At 36.4% G+C, this 12940-nt stretch overlaps 1 protein-coding gene across 1 annotated transcript in view; it reads right to left on the reverse strand.

The window, feature by feature from the left end:
- Positions 1–12940, reverse strand: part of LOC105318534 (carbohydrate sulfotransferase 15) — a 39561-nt gene that overhangs the window by 16758 nt on the left and 9863 nt on the right. The window contains exons 5-7 of the mRNA XM_034446163.2: positions 9991–10150; positions 9388–9541; positions 6996–7143 (exon numbers count right to left, since the gene is read on the reverse strand). Of these exons, the coding sequence (XP_034302054.2) occupies positions 6996–7143; positions 9388–9541; positions 9991–10150 (462 nt within the window). The remainder of the gene's footprint in view (positions 1–6995; positions 7144–9387; positions 9542–9990; positions 10151–12940) is intronic.

Raw genomic sequence — 12940 nt, forward strand, 5'->3', positions numbered from 1 at the left:
TTCATTATCATTAGGCTAGAATTAAACTTAAACCTGTTGAAAATAAATGATATCACTATTAAACTCAAATCAATTTTAGAAATAGTTTCAGCAATGCGTAAACCATTTGGAATCTTAACTTAAAGTTTCAGCATACTGAAACCTAGCGGAAATGTTCTGAAACTGATTGATATTTCCATAATAATTTACACAACTTTTCACATGATTCAAATTTAGTTTCAGCATTGCGGAAACCATCAGGAATCTTAGACTAAAGTTTCAGCATACTGAAACCTAGCGGAAATGTTCTGAAACTGATTGATATTTCCATAATAATTTACACAACTATTCACACGATTCAAATTTAGTTTCCGCATTGCGGAAACCATCAGGAATCTTAGACTAAAGTTTCTGCTGACTGAAACCTAACGGATACTTGCTGAATCGATATAATGGTTTCCGCATTGCGGAAACTATACATAAAACTTCAACTTCAAGTTTCAGCAAGGTTTCCATATAGTTTCAGTTTTGCTGAAATTTGATTTTTCATCCAGTGTCTCGGTAGACTTCATAGAAGAACCTCCATGAATGTCAACAACGTGTCTATTCTCAATGATGGTAGAGTTACGTGCAGTCAACCGTGTCAGAACAACATTGATGTGAAAGAGCAAACACTTGTGTCTAGCAATATAATTGGTGAGCGTGACTTACAATTTCATGGTGAAGATGTCTTCATGAAGACTTCTGAAGATGATTGTAATGGTTTATCGGTAGAAGACAGACTATTCCTAAAGTTGATGGATAGATCATTCACTAAAGACAAGGACGGCATGTGGACTGCACCTCTTCCTTTTCGAGAGAATCAACCTGATCTTCCTAACAACAGCATTACATCGAGCTCAGATACTACACAACAGTTTACAGAGAGATACAGAAAAGAAAAGGCAGTTTTTGAAATTCATGGAGAAAGTTCTAAACAGTGGAGCAACAGAAGTTGCGCCACCTCCAACAAGCACAGGTTGTTGGTACCTACCTTTGTTTGGCGTTCGTAACCCAAAGAAACCAGACCAAATAAGAGGCGTTTTTGATTCGTCAGCTAAGTATGGTGGAGTTTCCCTCAATTCAGTACTCATGTCTGGTCCAGACATGATCAACAGTCTCCTTGGGATCTTGCTTCGCTTTAGGGAGGATGAGGTAGATATAGGCAGATATAGGGCAGATGTTTTACCGATTTCGTGTTGATGAAGACCACCGCAATTACCTACGCTTCTTTTGGTATAAAGAAAATAATCCAGATTTCATTATGATAGAGTACAGAATGACTTCACATGTATTCGGCAACAGTCCGTCGCCTGCTATTGCATCTTATGGACTCCTTAAGACTGTCGAACACGCTGATCGATATGTGAAAAACTTTGTACAGCATAACTTCTACGTTGATGACGGGTTAATCTCTTTACCAAATTTATCAATCAGATGCTATCAGCCTGCATGATGAAGCGTACTCAGTCAACCATGAAACAGGAAGGTCAGATTCGTCTTCACAAAATCACGTCCAGCAAACAAGCTGTGATGGACGCTTTTGATGTCAGTGATCATGGAGAACAGCTGAAAGAAATAGATAGTGATGACATGATACATAGATCTCTTGGACTTTGTTGGAGACTGAAGGACGATACTTTTGTGTTTACGGTACCTACTGAAGAGAAACCCTTTACTCGTCGCGGTCTGCTCTCAACTGTAAACAGCCTATTCGACCCATTAGGTTTCATATCACCAATCATCATCAGCGGTAAAATACTTCTCCGAGAATGCTCACCTGAAGGAGTTGACTGGGATGAACCATTACCTGTCAATAATCTTCAAAAGTGGAATGAGTGGCAATCGTCTCTTCACTGTCTCAGTGATATCGCCATTCCCAGTATGATGTCTCACACTTCTGTTAGCTCAGCCCAGACAACAGAGGTTCACATATTCTCAGATGCTTCAGAAAAGGCAATAGCAGCATCGGCATATATAAAAACTGTAAGTGATGGACAAACAAGCGTTCGATTCATTATGGGAAGAAGCAAGTAAGCACCTCTTAATGGCCACACCATTCCTCGCCTAGAATTGTGTGGAGCTGTCCTAGCAACGGAACTCGCAGAGATCATATCTGTACAACTTGGCATCCCATTGCAAACCATGAGATATTACACAGATAGCAGAGTTGTGTTAGGCTACATTGGTAATAGGACTCGAAGATTTTACACGTATGTAAGCAACCGAGTTGATCGTATTCTACGAATATCTAATGCCAATCAATGGAACTTCATTTCCAGTGAAAAGAATCCTGCAGATTCTTGTACAAGATGCAACACTAATGTGATCAGCATTATGCGGTTACCATGGACTACTGGTCCACAATGGTTGTGTGATGTGACGGAAATGAAACCTACACAGTTTCCACTTGTTGAACCTGATAGTGACAGAGAAGTCCGTCCAATCGATAGATAGACCCGTAATATGTTCACAAACTGACGTTACCATTAACAACAGGATCTGATCTCATAACCAAGAAATGTGACCGATTTGATCGTTGGAGTTGTCTCATAATGGGTATTGCTTGTCTCAAGCGAGTTTGCCGCAGGTTTAGAGCTTGTCATGACCAGAAACCTATGCAACTTACCCGTTATGATGAAATTCGTGAAGCAGAGACTTTTGTCCTAAAACAGATTCAACAAGAATTCTTCTCTAAAGAGATAAACAGTTTAAAGTCTGGAAAACTTTTGAACAAAGACACAAGTATATCCACACTTGCACCATTTTTAGATGAAAATGGACTAATGTGTGTTGGTGGAAGATTGAACAAAGCTGCTGGAATTTTACCATCAAAGGAAATCAATCCAATTATTCTTCCCAAGAACAGTCATATCTCTGTTCTTTTGATTCGTCATTTTCACGAGCAAGTCAAACATCAGGGGAGATTATTCACTGAAGGTACACTTCGTACCGCAGGTTATTGGATTCTGGGAGGCAAGCGCATGATTTTATCTTTCATTCCCACTTGCGTGACTTGTCGAAAACTTCGCCGTGGCCTTGAAACACAGATGATGGCAGACTTACCAGAGGACAGGATCACACCACATTTTCTATACCAACATATTCCATGTTTCATCCTTGTCCCCTCAAATTGTAAGTTTCATATGCATTTAGATATATGAAATATTCATTTTATTTGTTGTTTTTGCCATGACATGTTTATAAAAGCAAACATAAGCACCCTCGTAATGACTGTTACTATAGTAGGTTGTAGGCGCCATATTTTCTCGTGTTTACATATCTTGAGGTTAAACATATAAGGATACCTTCATCATTTATATGATTTACTGGTCATTAATAAGTACACAGCACACCTATAAAGTGTGAATTCTATGTTTATATTTTTCAATTAAATTGTTTCCATTTTTTACCTACATTCCATAATTTCCCTCGGGCTACTGTTTCAATACTGGGTGCACATTTTGGAATTCGTCTTTTTTGATAATTGTCAATTTATTTCTTATGACAACTATGATATATATACATATATGATATAAATGTATTATTGTGTGAATTGTTAAAATGTCAGTTTGCATATTATCCCATGTATTTATAAATTGCTTATAATTTGTTTCAGCAATTTACCACATCAGATCTACATCAGATCTACATTCAATAAAGTTTACCAGTTGAATATGGTTTTACTTGCTGTTTTTCAAACAGTAAATAGAGTAAATCTTTAAAAATCTTCTTCTCAGAAACTAATCAGCCAGGAAATCTGAAACTTGTGTGGAAGCATCCTCAGGTAGTGTAGATTCAAAATTGTGAAAGTCATGATCCCTGGGGGTGGGTGGGGCCACAATGGTGGGGGGGGGGGTCGAAGTTTTAAATAGTAATTTATAGAGTAAATTTTTAAAAATCTTCCTCTCAGAAACTAATCAGCCAGGAAAGCTGAAATTTGTATGGAAGCATCCTCAGGTAGTGTAAATTCAAAATTGTGAAAGTCATGATCCCTGGGGGTGGTTGGGGCCTCAATGGGGGCTCGGAGTTTTACATAGTAATATATAGAGTAAATCTTTAAAAATCTTCTTCTCAGAAACTAATCAGCCAGGAAAGCTGAAACTTTTGTGGAAGTATCCCCAGTTAGTTTAGATTTAGAGTTGTGAAATTCATGACTCCTGGGGGTAGGGTGGGGCCACAATGAGGGTCGAAGGTTTACGTACTCATTAGGAAAATATAGAGTAAACCTTTAAAAATCTTCTTCTCAGAAACTAATCAGCCAGGAAAGCTGAAACTTGTGTGGAAGCATCCTCAGGTAGTGTAGATTCAAAATTGTGAAAGTCATGATCCCTGGGGATGGGTGGGGCCACAATGGTGGGGGTCGAAGTTTTACATAGGAATATATACACATTTGTGTAGTTAATCTTTTAAAATCTTCTTCCCAAAAACTAATCAGCCAGGAAAGCTGAAACTTGTGTGGAAGCATCCTAAGGTAGTGTAGATTTAAAGTTGTGAAAATCATGATCCTTGGGGGTAGGGTGGGGCACAATGGAGGGTCGAAATTTTACATAGGAATATATAGAGAAAGTCTTTAAAAATCTTCTTCTAAGAAACTAATCAGCCAGGAAAGCTGAAACTTGTGTGGAAGTATCCTCAGGTAGTGTAGATTCAAAGTTGTGAAAATCATGATCCCTGGGGGTAGGGTGGAGCCACATGGGTGGGGGGTTAAAGTTTTACATAAGAATATATAGAGTAAAACTTTTAAAATCTTCTCAGAAACTAATCAGCCAGATTCTTTATAATTGTTAAGACTTTGGCTCCAGGACAATTCTTCGGCCTCACAAGAAGGTTCAGAGTTTGATGTAGCTTTATATCCCATAGATAAACTGCAATACTCATCATGTGATATGGCTATAAAATCATCCTGTTTGGGAAGGGACTAATGATTATAAACATAAGAATATCCGGGGGGGGGGATGGAATTATACAGGATCTACATGTATTATTGTACATTGTCCAGATTGTTTGTATTATGACTCCATTAAGGTGATTTTATCAAACCTATTGTTCCTCAGGTGAGCGATGTGGGCCATGGGCCTCTTGTTTGTAGGTTAGGTCGGGTTACCCTAAACATACAACTTTTTTCATTTCGGCCTCATAATTATTTAAGCAACCGCAAAATCACGAAGTCCTATGCGTTACCACTAAGCCACGCATATACCGTTTTTATAGGATGTCTTTTTGATATATGTTGCTATATACAAGATTGTACTTAAAAAGTCACTAATTTTCAGTACGAAGACCACGTTAAACCAAAATTAGTTCAATGTAAACGTGTACTACAATTTTGTAGACCATGTAATTTTAATCGGATTTCTTTGGTTTAAAGTGGTTCAAATAGTCAAATACCTGTTTCCAACTTTAATTGCATACCACAAGTACATATTTTCCTTTATATTCTTAACAAATCCGTAAGATTTTAATAATGTCGTGTAAGATATTTAAGACCTTTTTAACATTGGAGTTGTATTATTTGCGGTTTTTTAATATAATTTAACGAAACATTTTTAAGATATTGTAAATGTCTGATGTTTGCAAAAGCGTTTAATTGTAGGCAAAATCGTGTAATAAGTATGCAATACTCTATAAATACTAGTATCTAATACACATGACAACGTGGGGAACATACAGGTACAGTTTAATTTTCTTTTTTCAAGAGGCCCATGGGCCACATCGCTTACCTGAGGAACAATAGGTTTGATAAAATCAGCATAATAGAGTCATAATACAAACTATCTGGACAATGTACAATAATACATGTAGATCCTGTATAAATAAATCCACCCCCCCCCCCCGGATACTCGTATGTTATAATCATAAGTCTCTTTTCTTACAGGATGATTTTATAGTCATATCACATGATGAGTATTGCAGTTCTCAAATGATCCTTAACAATTGTTTATCTCTGGGATATAAACCTACATCAAACTTTAAACCTTCTTGTGAGTCCGAAGAATTGTCCTGGAGCCAAAGTCTTAACAATTATAAAGAATCTGGCTGATTAGTTTCTGAGAAGAAGATTTTTAAAGATTTACTCTATATATTCCTTTGTCAAACTAACCCCCCCCCCCCAAATGTGGCCCCATAATTCCCTAAGGACTCATGATTTGAATCTACACTACCTGAGGATGCTTCCACACAAGTTTCAGCTTTCCTGGCTGATTAGGGAAGAAGATATTTAAAGGTTTACTCTATATATACCTATGTAAAACTACGACCCTCCATTTTGCCCCTACCTTCCCCCAGGGGTCATGATTTTCACAACTTTGAATCTACACTACCTAAGGATGCTTCCACACACGTTTCAGCTTTCCTGGTTGATTAGTTTCTGAGAAGAAGATTTTTAAAGATTTACTCTATATATTCCTATGTAAAACTTTGACCCCAAGATTTTTGAAAATTTCTCTGAATTTTTCATTAATTATCTGCCCTTGAAAAAGGGTGTGGCCCTTAATTTTCACAACTTTGAATTCCCTTTGCCAAATTTGGTTGAAATTGGACCCGTAGTTCTTGAGAAGATTTTGAAAAAATGAAAAGTTTACGGACAGATGGACGACAGACAAAATGTGATCAGAAAAGCTCACTTGAGCTTTCAGCTCAGGTGAGCTACAAAGGAAAGTTAGGTTTCAAAAGAGAAACATTACAGATTTAAAACTGGTGAGATAAACATAAAAAAGGTTATTAGACTTCTAAACAGACATTTAGACTAATAATGAATATACAGATAAATTCTTAATACTAGTAATAAAAGCAAACGGACTGAATCTTAAAGTACTTATTAGCAAAAAAAAAGATATTTAATTAACTTATAAGATTTTTGTTATGCTAGTAAACATATGACTAATATTTTTGTCTTACCTGCAGTTAGTTATTTATTTGTTAATGAATCAATCTAATAGTTTAAAAAGAACAACCTTGGAGTGAAAACTACATACCGACTTCGAGAAACTCAAATAATTTGAATAGGCTGTACTTCTTATCTTTCCTATAATCTTCATTTCTAAAGATGAATATTTGATCCCGTCGGAAAACAGACATCCATTCTTGTAGATGAATATAGTACAAACTTGCTGACAATGGAAGCTAAAGGAAATAAATACAGAACATAAGCGTATTAGTTAAAGTAAAAAAAAATCCGCATGTCAAGTAACTACATTTAGTTATCCATTTTGAAGAATATTCCGAGCCACACCTTACCAATTCAAACAACGGTAAAAGACGTCTAGTTGATGATAGGCAGATAATTTGACATCGCCTCTATACGATGCCTCTGCAAACATAATATTGTAAATTCTACTACAGTTATTGCCGAGATCAAAGAGATGCCGCGGACATTATTCTCCAATATACCACGAACGTCATCAGTAAATTATCAAATCAGAAATACCTATTTGTCTCGCACTGAACATGAAAGTACAACTTTCAACCGTAAAAAGTTTTAAAACTATGTCAATTTCACGTGTTAGTTCCAGTCAAAACGATGTGTATTGCCTCAAATTTCTATTTTTAAGAGATCAATGCGGCTGTTCCTAGCACCTCCTTAGCACATTTTCACTGCGTGTTTTTACATAAACAAGAATAGAATTCCTGGGTCCCCCGCCGGTCAAGCAGTATACTAGTATCGAGTCTATCGACCAAGGCTGATTTTCGAACTTGACCAAGGTATTAGTGGTATAAACATTTGATATAAATTTAATGAAAATCCGTCAAAATTTGTAGGCATGAGAGCGCTTACAAGGTCAACTTTTGGATAAAACGGAGTCATTATTGTGGTCAAAGTCCCATAACTCCAACAAAAAGTATCGACCAATGCTGATTTTCGAACTTGACCAAAGTATTATTAATATTGGTATAAACATTTGGTATAAATTTAATGAAAATCCGTCAAAATTTGTAGGCATGAGAGCGCTTACAAGGTCAATTTTTGGATAAGACGGAGTCATAATTGTGGTCAAAGTCCCATAACTCCAACAAAAAGTATCGACCAATGCTGATTTTCGAACTTGACCAAGGTAATAGTAGTATAAACATTTGGTATAAATTTAATGAAAATCCGTCAAAATTTGTAGGCATGAGAGCGCTTACAAAAAGGTGTGACGGACGGACGCACGGACACACGGACACACGGACCCACGGACCCACGGACGGACGCCCGGCATTTCTATGTCCCCGCACCGCGTTGCGGCGGAGGACAAAAATATAACGTATAGTAGGAATAATCGTAATACATTGTCCTTAAAATATTAGGAACATGATTTAAAGATATTTTATAAATAGGTAAAGAGTATTAAACATCCAAAGAAAAATTCTGTCTGTTGTCTGCATGTGATTCCTTTAATCTATAAACATTACTAACAAAACCAATGAAGTTACACGGAACAGCCGTCAAAATGACCTAGATCGTCTCTCTATAGGAGAAACGATCTGTAGAAATACTGGGCTGTTAGTAGAATAGAAATAAAGTTCTTGTTATCGTGAATGTTGCAGGATAACCTCCTCGGTCTCGAAATGTTGTTTGAAATATAAAAGCCTCGGCTACCGCCTCGGCTTTTATATTTCAAAACAACATTTCTCGACCTCGGAGGTTTTTCTGCAACATTCACGTAAGTATTTAGTAACTCTACAATAACGTGTTATGTTGGATATGTCCAGAAAATATCAACTCACGGTCTCTCCGTTTGAGTTATCGGGTAAAACAAATGTATATACGAGCTAGAAACTGAGTTCCATAACGAACCCGGCTTTTCCTTACCACGACGAGTTGTCGTTCGGTGCCACTTAATTTCCAAGAATATCGATGGCCGCATGCGGTTTAATTTCTCGGAGAAAAAAGCGTGTGAGATGTATACACATGTAAAAGGCTAAACTACCTTGTTTCAGGATACATATACTTTATACGTTGATGACCTTTTCAATTTTAGAATGCCCCAAACCTCTGATAGCCTGGATTTAACGGACTCAACCAGACCTCTTCCGACGTTGAACGTATTCACTGATTAAAAAAGGATGAGAAACGCACGCAAATGGTTTCAGACGAACATATTACAAACGTTGCCTTCCGTTGGACGTCCGATAATGTTATTCAGTCAAGTGTGGCGGGCTTTGTTTCATTAATCCTAATACCACAATACAAGTGTCTTGCAGGCTACATACATGTATCCAACAAAATAAGTAATTTTAACTTCAAATTCCAACATGAATCTTCAAATTCAAATGGTGTGTGTTGTGCTGATATATATAACTTAATAACATCAATTAACCATATTCAACAGCGAGACAGCTAATATAATTTAAACAATAGGCAAGTAAATAAACAAATGCCATTACCGGTAAAGTTGATGTCAAATTATGCCCATATAAACAACCCCAGTAACTGTTCCTTTCCACGCATTCATTTAAGCGTTGAATCCCCGCAATGACGTCATGATGAAATTCCTCGGGGGTCCTTCCGTATCCTCCATGGTAATAATGACTGTAGAGTCTGAAATGTCAATTTACTTGGTTTTACTCGAGCTCTTTTATTTCATTTTTACTTATTTTCTTTTTACACTATTTACGCATTATGTAAATCAACTTAAATTTGAGCCTAAAAAATCATATTTTGAATTATGACAATTGTCTTTGGATTGTGTTTGACTCAGAGTGAATCTGTTGCTCGAAAGTAGGGATTGCATATATGCATGTACACGTAGGGACAAGGTGCCGGTATTTTTCATGTCTGTATTTCAATAGCACCCTCGCCTCTGAACCCCCAACACTGAATCTTTGTTTACTTTTTAAATTGCTCGTCAGGAGTTTTGGGGATGAGTCTTGGCCTTCCACCCACGCTTGGCCTGTTGCTACGTGCCGTATATGGGTCAATAGATAAATCTTTGAAAATTAAAACGTAAATAAGACAAAACTATTAAGAGAAATCTAATAAAAAAGTACCTTTCCGCGGGTTCTCGGAGGAGAAGAATGAGTTTGATGTTAGGAAGCACGTGCTTCACGAGGTGTGGGGTCATGACCTTTGGGACGTTAGCATAGGGATCGTTCTGGTGAATGTCTCGCCAATGTTTGTGATCCCAGAAATCCATGGGATCGCCGTGCCCTGTAGGAGTTATACCAATGTTGCGAAGTTAATGAGGCAGAAATCCAGATATATGGAAATGTTGAACAATGACGAATAAAAGAATCTGGGGGAATAAGCCGAGGCAAAAAACCACATAGGTCCATTAAAAAAACTAACATTTTTTTTCTAACAAATTTCACTTTTGTTACATTTATTAAACATATGTAATCATATTCATTCAGTGCTGCCATAACCCACAAAAAGTAACTTCACATTTAATTGTTATTAAGACAACAAAATAGTTAAATGCTAATTTGGCAACAAAATGATATAGAAATCGGATGTTCAAATTATATTTTTTCATCGAGTGGGTCATCGTACCATTTTTTTAAAGAACGAATATTGACAACACATATTAACGTCTATCTTTTTTGATTTTCCAAAAATGGTACGAAAACCCACTCTATGGTGAAAAGTAAGTTTTCTTCTTTTAATTTTTAAGATTGGTCTTTAAATGGCTAAGTCCAGTTGTTTGCGTAATACTGATAACAATACAATCAGCTATATTATACCCTCTAAACAAGCGAATCGGTGGTGTAGTGGTAAGCGAGGAGTTCTTGATATCAGACTTCCGGTTTGCGAATGGCAAGGTGAACACGTATATTTTGGCTGATCGAATACAACCGAGCGTGTTTACTATTAGAAGTGAACCACTGAACTGTGTCTTCTATAGACAAACTTTATGTTTATAATTGTGTTTATTTTACTTGTACTGTATATATAGTTGTGAATTATTACAAAGTGTAAATAACATTCCAAGTGGGGATGGCAGCCACGTCTAGTGGTCGCCATCATGGCGGATCACAGAATTTGTTTGTGAACAGGAAATATCGTAAAGAAAACACTTTATTTGTGAATGTGAAAGATAATTCATCGGTGAAACCCGAAGAAGTTATCGAATTTATCCATGATAACTGTGGTGTTGGTAGTTTGCTCGCATGTGTCCCGAAATCAATGAATTTTTATGAAATAACGTTAGAAGGGAGAGCCCCTTTACAGTACCTCTTAGAGGGGATAAAAATAGGTCAAAACACATTCGAATGTCATGAAGTAGTACCTAGTTCGATCGTCGTTAGTTTCATGTACCTGCCTGCTTATATTGAAGATGCAGACATTGAAATGTCTTTTCGATCTATGGGGGTTGAACTTTTATCCCCAATCAATAGGAGATTCTATCATGGAACAACAATAGCAGACGGCACTCGGTACGCAAAAATTAAACTACCTGAAAACATAACCTCACTGCCCTATACTATGAAAGAGTATTACAGATGTATTCATAATGGCCAGTTAAAAGTGTGTTCTTTGTGTTACGCAAGTGATCATCTTTTTAGAGCGTGTCCAAAATTTGTTTGTTTTAAATGCAAGGGCCAGGGTCACTATGCAAGAACATGCAAGTCTGTAAGATGTGATGATTGCGGTGAATGGGAACACAATTGTTCGTGTCGCATGAGTGAACAGGGTGAAAACGAATCGGGTGACGATGAAAATAATGAATGGGAAGAGAACTCTGAAGAGGTGAATATAAAGAACGATGACGAAGTACACAAGGACGAAGAGGCAATTGAAGGGGAAACGGAAACACCAGTGGATGTTTTAGGAACACAGGCCCCAGTGAAATTAGATCAGGAGAAAACGGAAGAAAAAGAAAACCAAACTCAAAATGAAATTCCGACCGAAGACAAAGTAACAGAAAATAAAAATTCAGAAATCATATTGATAGTGAAATGCGTACAAGTGACAGAGATAAAGAAAGTTCGGAATCAGAACCCGATACAGAAGTGATGATAACCGGAAAAAAGAAGAGAAAGAGAACGAAAGATAAAAGCAAGACCAAGTCGAAAAAGAACAAATAAAATGGAGCGAATAATTACATTTTTCATTTTAGCAATGGTTTTCATAACCTCATGGACTGTAACGGTTTGGTGAACATTGATAAAATGAAATTGGTGTTTAATTTATTTAACGAGAGAAAATATGATATTGTAGCATTGCAAGAAACTCACTGGAAAGATGATTTTATTGATAATTATAAACATTTGTGGAATGGTGTTATTTATCATAATAGTGTAAATGTTTCATCCAAAGGAGTAGCATTTTTAATTAGAAATGATATTAAATCAAATATTGAAATGGTAAATGGATTTGATGGTAGATTTGTGCATGTCAAATACAAGGAAAATGACAACAAGTATGATATTATAAATGTATATTCGCCTAATGATGTTTGAGGAAGGGTAATGTTTTTAAAAAATACCGGTATTACAAATGTTATGCCACGTTCAACAGAGTTAATCATTATGGGAGAGTTTAAAAATACTCTTGCTGAGATAGATAGATGTGGTAAAACAGTACATAAGTATGACCAGAGTTACAAAGCATTGACAGATATGATGACTGAGCATGATGTGGTTGATATATGGAGACAAAGAAATGAAAGAAAAAAGGTTTTTTCCAGGAAAGTTATTAGAGAAGGGATGCTTGTACAAAGTAGAATTGATTTTATTTTGATTGCAAATATTCTTTGTGTTTATGTGAGAAACATATTTTATGTGGAAACAACAATGAGTGATCACTCTATGATTGTAATGAATTTTAACACAGAAGTCTGTGAAAGAGGTCCAGGTGTTTGGATCCATAACAATTTGTTATTATATGATGAAATGTATCTTAACAAAGTACAAAAACTCATTGAAAAAGAAAAGAAATGTATATTATTTGAACAATCAATTTTAGTTTGGTGGGATAATTTGAAGTATAAAATTAAAA

This window comes from Magallana gigas, chromosome 5 (assembly GCF_963853765.1).
Source record: "Magallana gigas chromosome 5, xbMagGiga1.1, whole genome shotgun sequence".
Classification (NCBI taxonomy): domain Eukaryota; kingdom Metazoa; phylum Mollusca; class Bivalvia; order Ostreida; family Ostreidae; genus Magallana; species Magallana gigas.